Consider the following 12,463-nt stretch of genomic DNA (forward strand, 5'->3'; position numbering starts at 1 on the left):
GGTTAAAGCAAGTCAGTTAGAAGCTATTACACTTACTTTGCTACCAAATGGCAAAGGTGTCAGATCACAGAATTCTTGTTTATAATTCCATGCCCTTCTGTGTTTCTTTACGCCTGTCAACTACCACCTGTCAAAAGTGAGGATGAGAATTTGGTTGGGTTTGGAGTCCGTGCTGGCAAGACCTGGAAGGATATTTGGGACAGTAGGGATGATGGGTATGAGGCTGTTATCCTCAAACAACAATGCGTACCAGGCAGCAAAATGTACCGACTACAGCAGTACCTGAGGCTGAAGCACAGCAATCTTCAGATGACACTGGAGGCTTCTGCTCCCTCAAGACCAGCACTTCCAGACACTTCTACTAATCCTCCAGGTTGGCTGACAGTTTCATATATGTGGTTCTGTGCATTGATTATGTCTTTTATTCATATCTATTTTGTTTTATAGAAATAGAGGAAGATGAGGAATTGGAGAGGATGATGCTTTGTTGGTCCCCTTCCAAAACCGAAGGCCCGATGAGTGAGAATCTCATATGCATGCACACACACAAACAGTCACTCTTCAGGATTCAGTATAAATTAAGGAATCAATATTATTTGTGGTTCATTTGTGGTTTTTTCACTTTGCTTTCAGGTTTGCAAGTTGTTGGAGTCCATGATGCTAAAGGTTCTTTCCCTTCAATTATGGAGGATAATTCTGGATGTCATGATCAGAATTTTTCATCCAAGTTCTTTATTATTCATCTTGTTTTGGCCACGTTCAGGCCCGTTTTGATGCCTGTGTTCTGTTTGTTCCATTGTTCAAGACTATGCAGCCAGAGATGACCTGGAGGGAGTTTCAAAAATCTCCTTTTTATGAGGCTGAAAAGCAGCGTTGGTCAGCGGAGAGAAAAAAGTAACACACTACCTGCTACTTCAAGAGCAGCGTTATTTGTAAAAATTGTAAATGTTTTCCATATACACTCTGTCCACTTTATTAAGAACAGCTATTTTGTGTCTGGGCTCATTTTTCACTGACAAATAATGCATGGCAACAGGTGGGTTACAATCAGATTGTAAAAATTGCCGCTGTTAGGTAGGTTTTCTTAAAGAAGTGGCAAGCATAGTTTTTTTTTAAAACAAAAAAAGTAAAGATTGTTTTATATTCTTTATAGTTCAGTATTGTTTGAATATACACTTGCAGCATTTTAACATATGGTTAATATGTTCCTTGTTTGTTCCTGATTCTCTAAGGTCATAAATTATCCCTGAGCATCTCTCAAAGTGTGGGGCAGTTACCCCAATGGCTAAATTCCCCATCGTGACCCTTTCAGATCTGTCCTATTAATCATTCCCTATCCACTGGCTAAATCTCTCTTGTCTCATCACCACCTCAACCAGTGTGGTGAGTCTAAGAAAGTGTTACGGCGTCAGTCAGGAGTTTTGGGCACACCTACCTATAGAATTGTTTCTTTGTACTATTCTTTACATTTTGTAATATTTATAAAGACATCATAACTATAAAGTAATACACATGGAATTATGCACTACTCAGAAAAGTTATTTAAAAAAAATAATTTGTTGGGGGGGACAATTCTGTTGGAACTCAGAAGGTTGCCGGTTCAAATCCCAGGGCTGGCCGAGTGATCCCACCATTGGGCCCTTGAGCAAGGCCCTTAACCCCAGCTGCTCCAGGGACTGACTGATCCTGCTTTCTACTTTATACTAGTTTAATGAGGTGGCCTCCTGGAATGCTTTTCCAGCTCTCCTGAAGGAGCCGTCTCATATATGCTGAGCACTCAGCCGATTTTCTTTAACTCTCTGGTCAGACTCCTTGAAAAACATTTCTACTGGGTTTAGCTCAAGTATCCAGGTAATATGACCCAGTCCCTTTGTAGGCAGAGTGGTGTGTCCAAATTACTGACTGGTACTGTATGTCTAACTATCTGACAGTTGTTAAAATGCTGCAGCATCACTGTTAGTATTGTCATAACAATGCTATTTTTAATTATGCTTTTTGTTTTGATTCAGGATTCAATGAGTCATTTGTTAACATGCTACAAAATGCATGCATTAACACTGCTGTTTAAGAAAATTAATCATTTCATCTATTTAATATTTGACATACACTACCGTTCAATTATATACCCTGTGACAAGACTTGATTGGGGTCAGTTTTATCCTACAAAAGGATAATGACCCAAACCAAACCTCCAAAATGTGTTAGCAATATTTAAAGAATAAGCAGTCAGACATACCAGGAGATTGATGCAGAGGACTGCCAGTTGCTGATAATAGGCCTCTATATGTAGATGTGGATAAAATTTTGTGAATTGCATGAAAATGTGTTTTTCTTTGGAAAACAAAGAAATTTGCATGTGATCCCAAACTTTTGAGCGGTAATGTATATCTTGGGGGTGGCATGGTGGTGCAGTGGTTAGCACTGTTGCCTCACACCTCTGGGACCCAGGTTTGAGTCGCCGCCTGTGTCACATGTGTGTGGAGTTTGCATGTTCTCCCCATGTCGTCGTGGGGGGTACTCCGGTTTCCCCCCACAGTCCAAAAACATGCTGAGGCTAATTGGAGTTGCTAAATTGCCCATAGGTGTGCATGTGAGAGTGAATGGTGTGTGAGTGTGCCCTGCGATGGGCTGGCCCCCCATCCTGGGTTGTTCCCTGCCTCGTGCCCATTGCTTCCGGGATAGGCTCCGGACCCCCGTGACCCAGTAGAATAAGCGGTTTGGAAAATGGATGGATGGATGGATGTATATCTTATCATACCCCTGAGTATGAGAACCTGAGTACTTGTCTCTTTCTGTGTAAATAGACTCAATAAACAATACATTTTATTCATAACTGTCTATGTCTGTTTAATTACCACAGCGACATAAATAAATAAATAAATAAAATTGTAACCATAGTTTTAAGCTGTTTATTAAATACATCAATATCAAGAAAACGAAGAATAATGGATGAATGTGATTACAAGAAATGGAGAAATTTGTTCATGCTTTTTTGAAAACATGCCTCAAAATGATTAGCATTTCAATCTAACTTGAAATGTATCAGAAAAAAAATCATTAACGGAGATTTTGCAGCGCCGGGGAGGGTCTCTTCGCTTCGCAAAAAAAATCCTTCAATTTCATTGGCTGCCACTGTGTTATGGCTATACGCGACCGGCCCCCGCGTGACAGGCGGGGATACTCACCACTATACTAACGAGGAAATTTACGCGCACTGCTTTTACATATTCAAGATAAACAGCGGATGACTATTAACATTTGCGAGTAATCAATGATTGTACAAAATTTTCTTTCTTACACAAAGAAAATGTTGAGGGCAGAATGAAAAATGATTGTCTGTCGTCTATCTGAACCAATCAGACTGTCCGTCGTCTATCTGAACCAATCAGACTGTCCGTCGTCTATCTGAACCAATCAGACTGTCCGTCGTCTATCTGAACCAATCAGACTGTCCGTCGTCTATCTGAACCAATCAGATTGTCCGTCGTCTATCTGAACCAATCAGATTGTCCGTCTATCTGAACCAATCAGATTGTTTTTCTTACACAAAAAATTATTCCGTTTTCAAAACACTTTTGTGCAAGAAATGCTCCCATGAGCCTGTGTTTAGTGCCTACAGAGGTCTTCTTTTTGCCACTGGTACAGGAGAGTACGGGTCCCACCTTGCCACAGCCAGGCACCTCCACGCCATCGACGGGCCGCGGAATCTCGATGGAGCGCACGTTGCCGTACTTGCAACACTCCTCCCGGATGTCCTCCAGGATCTCCTCGTAGTCCTCGTCGTCCACCAGCTCCTCGGGCATGACCATGTTGAGGAGGCACAGCACCTCCGTGGGCATGCCGGAGCTCTGCAGCCGCTGCAGCCCTGGAACCTGCAGCGTCACCGGCGTCTCGATGATGGCCGTCTGTCCCGGGGGGCGACAAGAGTGTCAGATACCCCCTGATCGTCCAATCGTCTCGAGTAACAGCGAGAAATTTACATGGACCCAAATAAACCCAAGAAATAGGGGCATTAAGCTTCCTGGGAGGCACCCAGGAACCAAGTTGGGTTTAGGACATCAGAAAGGCGGCAGCCGAGGGCAAATACTCACAGCGTTGGCATTCTTAGCCCCCACGCTTGCCCGCTGGACGATGAGCTTCTTGTCTCCGAGCTGCATGCCATTGAGTCCAGCCACGGCCTGCGGGATGCATCCCACACAAGCGTCAGCAATTCCATCCGGAAGCCCCGAGTCACCCCAGACCTTCCAGCTGCTGCCCCACCTCACGCACCTGGTCAGTGGCACTGATGTCCACGTATTCACAGAAAGCGTAACCCTTAGACAGTGACGTGGCACTGTCCTTCACAAGGTTGAAGGCCTTAAGAGGTCCGAACGACGTCAAGAGTTCCTTCACCTGGGCAAGAGGAGGAGACGCGGGGGGGCGATTAGCCCGACAGTCCAGGCACGGCGCCTCGCTAGAAATGCTAATCTTAACTGTGGGAGAAGCAGCATGTTAAACTTTGCAAAACGACATGAGGAAACAGTGAAGACATCAGGAAAATGGCTTTATGACAAGTGGCTCGACATTACGGTGCAACACTAGAGCTCAAAGCCCCCTGTGCCCTTTCTGCATGACTTACTTACTGGGAGCGTACAAAAGTAACTATTTTGATTCTTGTCAATGAATGATAACACAGATTCCCCCCCCCCATCCTACAGCATATACAACACAACTGAATTCCTAATCAAGTTCTCTGATAATTCCAACTACGAATTTTGAAATATGGACCGAGTTGCATCTGATTTTAAGGGCCACAATAATTAAGCTAGATGGTATATAAAAAAAAAACTAAATAAAAACAGCTAATTATATGTTAAGTGTTCCATGTATACAATGTGGAGGGGGGGGGGGCGACTCGGCAGAACACAAACCCAGCCGAATCACTGACTTCCTGTTCTTAAAACCAAGAACCACATTGGTGCAGTTAATTAGAGGGACAAAGCCTACAGGAGATAAACTCACAGGTAAAGCTAAGAGCCGCCACAGGGTCCTGCTAAAGGGGCCACGGCTTGAAGCCAAACAGGACGAAATAGCTCTGCTAACATCATTCCTCACTTATTCTACAGGAATCTACTGTAAAGCCGCATTAACCACTGACTTCAGAAAGGAGTCACCTGGGACACTGGCAGCCACAAGAGGGCGCTACCTCCTACCTTCTCTTAGGGGCAAAAAAAAAAAAAAATCAAATTTATACCCTGTGATCAGCATAATAAGTCTCTCCCCAGCCTTCAACCCCCAAAAAAAGGACCCCATATGCTTAAGAGCACTCCAGGACAGAGCCCCCCCACAGGGGCAGGCCGTCGACAGGGAGGATATCCGTGCGAGGGACGGAATGTCTTACTTGCCTTGTGTTACATGTTGGCATGGCAGCAGTAGGTCAGTACTACTGAACAAATTATGAGCGAAGACTTAACGATCTTACAGGCCCCTAGCTGGGGACAAAGTGGGGAACAAAAATGAAAGAGCTGTAAGTATCAAAGCGGTAGCAGGGACTGCAAAAAAAATGTAAACACCAGGATACAAGCAGCGGTTTCCATTTCACCTGTCTATGGCACATTTACTGGCTTTGACGTGAAATACATTAACAGTTCTGCTGGATTCAAACTCTCTCCCCCCAGTGCTGCTTTGGTACAGCCTTCCTCTTGACTTGGATTACATGTGACTCACACTGGATAAGAAAGATTACGATGACAATCCGAAAAGGAGGAAAAAAATCAAAGAAAAACAAACTGACTGCACTTCTCACTTACCTTTCACTGAAACCGCGATCACTATCTTGTGGGCTGAGTCTTGCCATTTTTAACAGTTTAGGCTAAAGTGAGTGGGACACCGGAGCTCAAAATGTTACAATGCAGGGGTGGACGCAAAACGTTTTGCGATTAACTTTTGCAAAATAAATAGGTAAACTATTAAATGCCTGTATGGATTATGTCTATAATGGGCCGATTTCAGTGGGGTGGCGATATAGGAAGAAAAAAAAAATCATAAAAGATGCTAATGAGAAGTAGAAAATGTCTAAAATGTGACCCTTTCAACACTTTCAGAGTAAGACGACCTCATCTGTGCATGTTGTTATGGTAATATTATCCATCACTGACGTCATAACAGAATAGGGCATGGGGCACGATGTGAAAACTCCAGTGAAGCTGATAATCGTTCACCGGGAAAAAGGTCCGAAGTATTTTATGCCTTTCGAGCGACACAGCAATGTAGGGAACGATTCTTCCGCAGCTCCCCATCGCTGTTAACGGGATGTGAAGTCATCGTTCTCAGTGTGCGGACATGGACGTGAGACACGGCACGTCTGCGAATACTGAAGCGTTTGGGGACTTGGTCGATCTCCCCCACATTTCAAGCACAGTCTATGGTAGTGTTTCCCAGCCCAGTCCTCGGGGGTACCCCCCCGGTCAGTCCACGTTTTTGCTTCCTCTCAGCGCACCTGTACCAGGTATTCGGTGTTCCTGATTGGCTGGGAGCTAGGAGGGAGCGAAAATGTGGACAGTCGGCGGTTCCCCGAGGACTGGGATTGGGCAAACACAGGTGTACGGCAATGTGGAGGTATTCGTCAGTTAGGTGACGCGCAGATGACTCGATTTTAAATTTTCATGCAGCAAAACGACGCGGCTGATTCATCCGACTAACACTCAGCAATTAACCCGATATACAAATATTCCAGGGTACCCAGCAACAGGCAGCACAGGGACTGGCTACGTGACTGGTTCGGCAAGCCGCCAGCTGTAAGGCACATTTCCCAAAGCCTTTGTTGCTAATAAGGTTATTTGCTAACAACATTAGCAACTTACAACTGAATGGTTCCAACTATGCAAGTCGATAACATGAGGTTTTGGGAAACGTACCTTTTACATTAGCGGGGTCTCAATATCTTCATAATTTACAGCTGGATAAACAATGAGCGTAATGTAACTGTCAACTCATTACCTACATGTCTAATAAATGTTTAATAAATCCCATGAATATCTTTAAAAAAAAAAAAAAAAAAACCTCAAATGTGCGGCTATTTTCAGCAGCTAGCTTTAAACATGATGCTGACATTTGACCCCCCAGTATCTTGTAATGAATTTTAAGCGGTGAGGTAACTTTGACAGGCTTTCTTTTCCTACTAATCAGTTACACAGAGACGAGTGTTTATTTTATGTATGTATGTATGTGCGTGCGCGTGCGTGCGTGCGTGCGTGTGTGTGCATGCCTGCTTGAGTTCCACGTGCAGCAGTGGGACAGAAACACAGGAGGGTTGTGGGTCGGCTCCCCGGTGACAGAGACTGAGGGCGGGGTACCTGATCGTCACTGAGATAGTTGGGCAGGCCTCCGACAAAGAGCTTGTGTGGCGAGTCTGGAACCACGGTGGAGACGACCCCTGCAGACAGAGCGGCACGGCGCCCAAAGCCGGCCGATCACAGCAAACCGTCAACATGCCGGATAATGACCACGAGCAAACGGCGCGAGTGAAATAAGCCAACTTCAAATCAGTATGACGTCGTTATCTTCTATATAATATCAGATAAATGTAACTCCAGCAAAAAAATACCTAAATACTGGGGCAGTTTGACGACTGTTTTTTGTCTCTCCCATCTTGCTCTCCATGGGAGATGCTGACACATGCAGCACCAGTCAAAAGTATGGACACACCTGCTCTTAATGCATTTGTCTCTATTTTAGCTGTTATTCACCTTATAGTAAAAGGCCTTTGGGCATGGAAGTTATGCATATGAAGTACTGCAAAGACAAAATTTTTGTCTCTTCAAAATAGGAGCCATTGGCTTCGATGACAGCATTGCGGACTCAACCAGCTAACATATGTACCCACCTGGACCGTTTCTCCAACAGTCCTCGAGTTTCCACAAGTTCTGCGCGCAAGCTGGCTACCTTACTCTTACTCTCATCCAACTGATCCCAAACCAGCTCTATAGAGTTTAGGTTGGGGGGCTGTGGGGACCATCTCTTTCCTAGTTCACAAGGTAATAAGCTACTTGCATAACCTTCAAGGTGGGCTTTGGGTCATTATCTTGCTGAAAAACAAGTCGTTTTCAGTAGGTGTGTCCAGAATTTTTGACTAGAATAGGAGCCAGCAACCCTAGAACAATTTGGGGGTTAGGGTCCTTGCTCAAGGGCCCAGTGGTGAAATCACTCTGCCAACCCTGGTATTTGAACCAGCAACCTTCTTTTCATGGGCAAACATCACAGAGCCACACAGCCTATGTTAACAGTAAGAAGTGAGTGACTGAGCTGTGTGTGTGTGTGTGGCTCAGCTGGTTAGGATGCCAGCGTTATCATCAGAAGATCACTGGTTCACATCACTGGTGATCACACCACTGGGCCGGCGAGTTTGCTCTAGGGACAGGCTGACCCTGATTTCTCAAAAAAAAAAAAAAAAAAAAAAAAAAACATTCTTCACTTTGGATAAAACTGTCTGCTAAATATTTACAACATTAAGTAAATAAAAGTGAAAGTCTCCCTCTTTATATGACAAGACATCTGCAGCTTGCGAAGGACAGTCAGTCCGTAACGAGTACAAAAAACTGGCCTTGCCGATCGGCTCTTCAAAGGTAAATAAAGATTAAGGTTATGACGGCGACAAGCAAAACGGACCTGGTACGTGGAAGGCGGGCTGCTCTGAGATGCCAGGCAGGGGGCGATAGTCGTGGGGCCGCCTGATTTTTAACGACTGACCCTGGAAAATGATGCCGTCGAAGGCCATTGCCTGCGTGGTCTCATCCACGGACCGAAACTAGGGCAGAACGAAGAACGTCGTTAATCAGGGAAGGCTGCGGTCTCCGCCTGGACACAGCAGCCATTAGGCAGGAAAGACTCTTACTTCAAGGAAGGCAAAGTTCTTGTCCTGGTTTATCTGAACAGCGAGGACGGGATTGGTGGGACCTTGACATAAGCCAGCCAATCGCATCTGGGTATTGAAGAAATCCGCCATGGCCTCCTAAAAAGACAGGCAGACACACTGAATGAAGACAGGCAGACGTCTGAAGACATCAAAACAGGCAAACGAGAAAAAAAATGACTGACAAGTCTAGTACATTTATCTATTTATTTTGCGGACACTTTCATCCAAAGCAACATACATTTCATTGAAGAAGCAGGACCAGACAGTTCCTAGAGCAAATAGTGCTTAAGGGCTGCGCTCGGGGGCCCAATGGTGAAATCACTCTGCTGCCCAAGGGATTTGAACCAACAACCTTCTTGTGACCGGCTCAGTGTCCTAACTCACTGAGCTACACATGACACCAGTATGCATGACAGAAGGCAACGCGGGACTTTGCCTGGACTCACCTCCGTCAGGCCGAAGGGGATGTTGCCGACATAAAGCCGCCTGGCCTGCCGGGTCATCTGGCTGCCGACCATCGGCACCTGGGTGGGCGTCACTGCCACGCCGCTGGTGGTGGATGTTGCCAGTAAAGCTATCGTGGGGATCTGCCCTGCAGCTGTGGGGAGGAGAAAGGGCTTCAAGACCCCAACCAGGGACGGCCTGAATTTTGCCTCTGCTCTCTGTATGGGGAATTTGCCTGGAATAGGCTCCAGGGGAGCCTGACTAAGATAACTGGTTGGACGATGGATGGGTAATTAATATCGTTTCAATCTGACAGACAGCACTTTATTAAACTAGCAATAAAATATCACCTTTCTATCCCAGCAGGTCCTTCATATAGAAGCTTAAATAAATCCCTGAAGGTGCAGTTTTCAGTGAAGCATTTAAACGCAGGTGCTGCTCGAGGAATCAGCTTCATGCATCAGTTATAACAGCGTTACGGTAATGCACCGCTGCAAAAGTACAGACACGGAGCGGCCAATGCATCTTACGTAAATCGGTAATAACCAATTACCGCAATCGCAGGCATAGTCAGAGCGCAGATATGAATGACTGGAACTGCTAGTTTATCAAACACGGCGGCACTTAGTGCTCGTCTAGCCGAATCAGGTCGTTTCGAATGACATTTTAGTGATTTAGTGATAAGGAGCTGATATGACAAGATTGCCATTTGATAGGTACATAAATCAATCCTACTTTCGACTCCGTTGTAACGCATGTTGTATATTTCAGTTGCGTTAGTATGGCTTAAGTTTATTCAGTTTACTGGATTCTCTGCACTTTAATGAAGTTATATGTGTATTGTTATATAACTGTACATCATTGTTAGTTACTGCTATCCGCTGTAAAGGTAGATACAGGTGCAAGACTTTGCAATAACGACCTAAAAGCAGTTGTTATGATTCCAGGGAACGCGGCTGATTTTTAGAGTCTATACATCATGAAGAAACGGCGATCGTGTGAGAAAGACTTATTCTGTACGGATGACAGGGCCAGCATTTCGGACCCAAGGGAAAGGCTATTGTGCATCGGAAAGAGACAAAATCATATCATTATATAGAAAACTCGTCGTAGTATTTAAAAACCAAGTAACTAACACTGTTATTAAGTGCGGACTTTAAATCAAGTGGTCGCGGTCGTTTTTATTTGCATAAAACTTTAAACGTGATCTTGAAAATATAACGCTTGCAACAAACATCCATGCATAGTGTGTTACTGCGAATGAAAATACGCGGGTCGCAATTTATGATCCAAGTGTATAATGGTAAATAATTAAATAAATAAAACCGCAGGCTTTCACATCGAGTGCACCCCAATAACGTTTCATTGAAATGTCCATGTTATGTACGCCGGGCACTGATGGATGCAGGCCTAGCGATCTCTATAACAATGCCAAGCAAAGAATGTCACTGATTTACCAAAGCGGTCAGTTTTCGGGGATCCTGCGGCAGCTGGGAGAAGAAGAATCGGGCAGGTTTCAGAATCGGCGAGCGCTCGGATAAAAGGCACCGATTTCCCAGCCGCGCTTTTCTTTCCGGAACCAGCAGAAGTGCCCTCCGCACCATCCTCGGCGCTAGGACACGCCGGCCACTTTATTACCCTAAAACAGGGAGCATACACCGATCTTCAAAGCCAAACTTACCTTGCCGATTTTCGCTTAACTGCTTCTCAAACTCATCGAAATCGGACATTTTTCAGTCCGTACTAAAGACGTATTGCAAAATAAGCAGAGGTCCAACAGTAGGCCTTTGAATGGGCTACAGGCTGCATTGGGTTCTGCTGCTTTTTCTTCCGAGTCGCCTGCCCCTCCTCCCCCGAAGTCATCGGCTCTTCCTCGGTTGTATCACACACAGGTTCGGAAACATTCGATGCGCATTACCGTCCCCTCCTGCACTGGAGGGTTAAGGACAACGTGATTATATCGAACCAAAATTGAAATGTGCAAGTTGACTTTCCTAGTTATACGTCTTCATTTTTATTCTGGGTTTAACAACCATGAGTTTATGACGTATTTTACATGATTAGTTGGCGACTGGACCTTATTGTTTATATCTCTTATTAAGGATCCATCCATCCATACATCAATTATCAAAACCACACACTTACAATCCGAGTCTAGTTTCATATGCTGCGCTGCTGAGCGACCCGCAGAATATTATGCATGAGTACAAGTCACAAGCCCCGTTTCCACTAACACGGGGCCGGTTCTAGCTTGGTGCCTTTTGAGACCGAGGCAAAAAGATGCAGAAATGTGTTTTTCTTTGGAAAACAAAGAAATTTGCATGTGATCCCAAACTTTTGAGCGGTAATGTATATCTTGGGGGTGGCATGGTGGTGCAGTGGTTAGCACTGTTGCCTCACACCTCTGGGACCCAGGTTTGAGTCGCCGCCTGTGTCACATGTGTGTGGAGTTTGCATGTTCTCCCCATGTCGTCGTGGGGGGTACTCCGGTTTCCCCCCACAGTCCAAAAACATGCTGAGGCTAATTGGAGTTGCTAAATTGCCCATAGGTGTGCATGTGAGAGTGAATGGTGTGTGAGTGTGCCCTGCGATGGGCTGGCCCCCCATCCTGGGTTGTTCCCTGCCTCGTGCCCATTGCTTCCGGGATAGGCTCCGGACCCCCGTGACCCAGTAGAATAAGCGGTTTGGAAAATGGATGGATGGATGGATGTATATCTTATCATACCCCTGAGTATGAGAACCTGAGTACTTGTCTCTTTCTGTGTAAATAGACTCAATAAACAATACATTTTATTCATAACTGTCTATGTCTGTTTAATTACCACAGCGACATAAATAAATAAATAAATAAAATTGTAACCATAGTTTTAAGCTGTTTATTAAATACATCAATATCAAGAAAACGAAGAATAATGGATGAATGTGATTACAAGAAATGGAGAAATTTGTTCATGCTTTTTTGAAAACATGCCTCAAAATGATTAGCATTTCAATCTAACTTGAAATGTATCAGAAAAAAAATCATTAACGGAGATTTTGCAGCGCCGGGGAGGGTCTCTTCGCTTCGCAAAAAAAATCCTTCAATTTCATTGGCTGCCACTGTGTTATGGCTATACGCGACCGGCC

The 12,463-nt window shown here is 44.8% G+C and overlaps 1 protein-coding gene across 1 annotated transcript; it reads right to left on the reverse strand.

Annotated features, from left to right (window-relative positions):
• Window positions 1-2,895: 2,895 nt before the first annotated feature.
• On the reverse strand, window positions 2,896-11,108 carry LOC125727895 (splicing factor U2AF 65 kDa subunit-like). The gene is made up of 8 exons (XM_049004878.1): window positions 11,019-11,108; window positions 9,340-9,491; window positions 8,873-8,989; window positions 8,647-8,785; window positions 7,335-7,414; window positions 4,270-4,392; window positions 4,092-4,178; window positions 2,896-3,905 (listed from the first exon to the last, which is right to left on the reverse strand). The coding sequence occupies exons 1-8, from the start codon at window positions 11,065-11,067 to the stop codon at window positions 3,528-3,530; spliced, it is 1,125 nt and encodes a 374-aa protein (XP_048860835.1). The 5' UTR covers window positions 11,068-11,108; the 3' UTR covers window positions 2,896-3,527.
• Between the last annotated feature and the right edge of the window lie 1,355 nt (window positions 11,109-12,463).

This window comes from Brienomyrus brachyistius, unplaced genomic scaffold (assembly GCF_023856365.1).
Source record: "Brienomyrus brachyistius isolate T26 unplaced genomic scaffold, BBRACH_0.4 scaffold126, whole genome shotgun sequence".
Lineage (NCBI taxonomy): Eukaryota > Metazoa > Chordata > Actinopteri > Osteoglossiformes > Mormyridae > Brienomyrus > Brienomyrus brachyistius.

Excerpts from the sequence above, each read along its gene's own strand:
- LOC125727895 (XM_049004878.1), bottom strand. The coding sequence starts at position 11,067 with ATGTCCGATTTCGATGAGTTTGAGAAGCAGTTAAGCGAAAATCGGCAA. Across the intron at positions 8,990-9,339 it reads TCCCCTTCGGCCTGACGGAG|GAGGCCATGGCGGATTTCTT; the intron begins GTGAGTCCAGGC and ends CTGTCTTTTTAG. Across the intron at positions 4,179-4,269 it reads ACATCAGTGCCACTGACCAG|GCCGTGGCTGGACTCAATGG; the intron begins GTGCGTGAGGTG and ends TGCATCCCGCAG.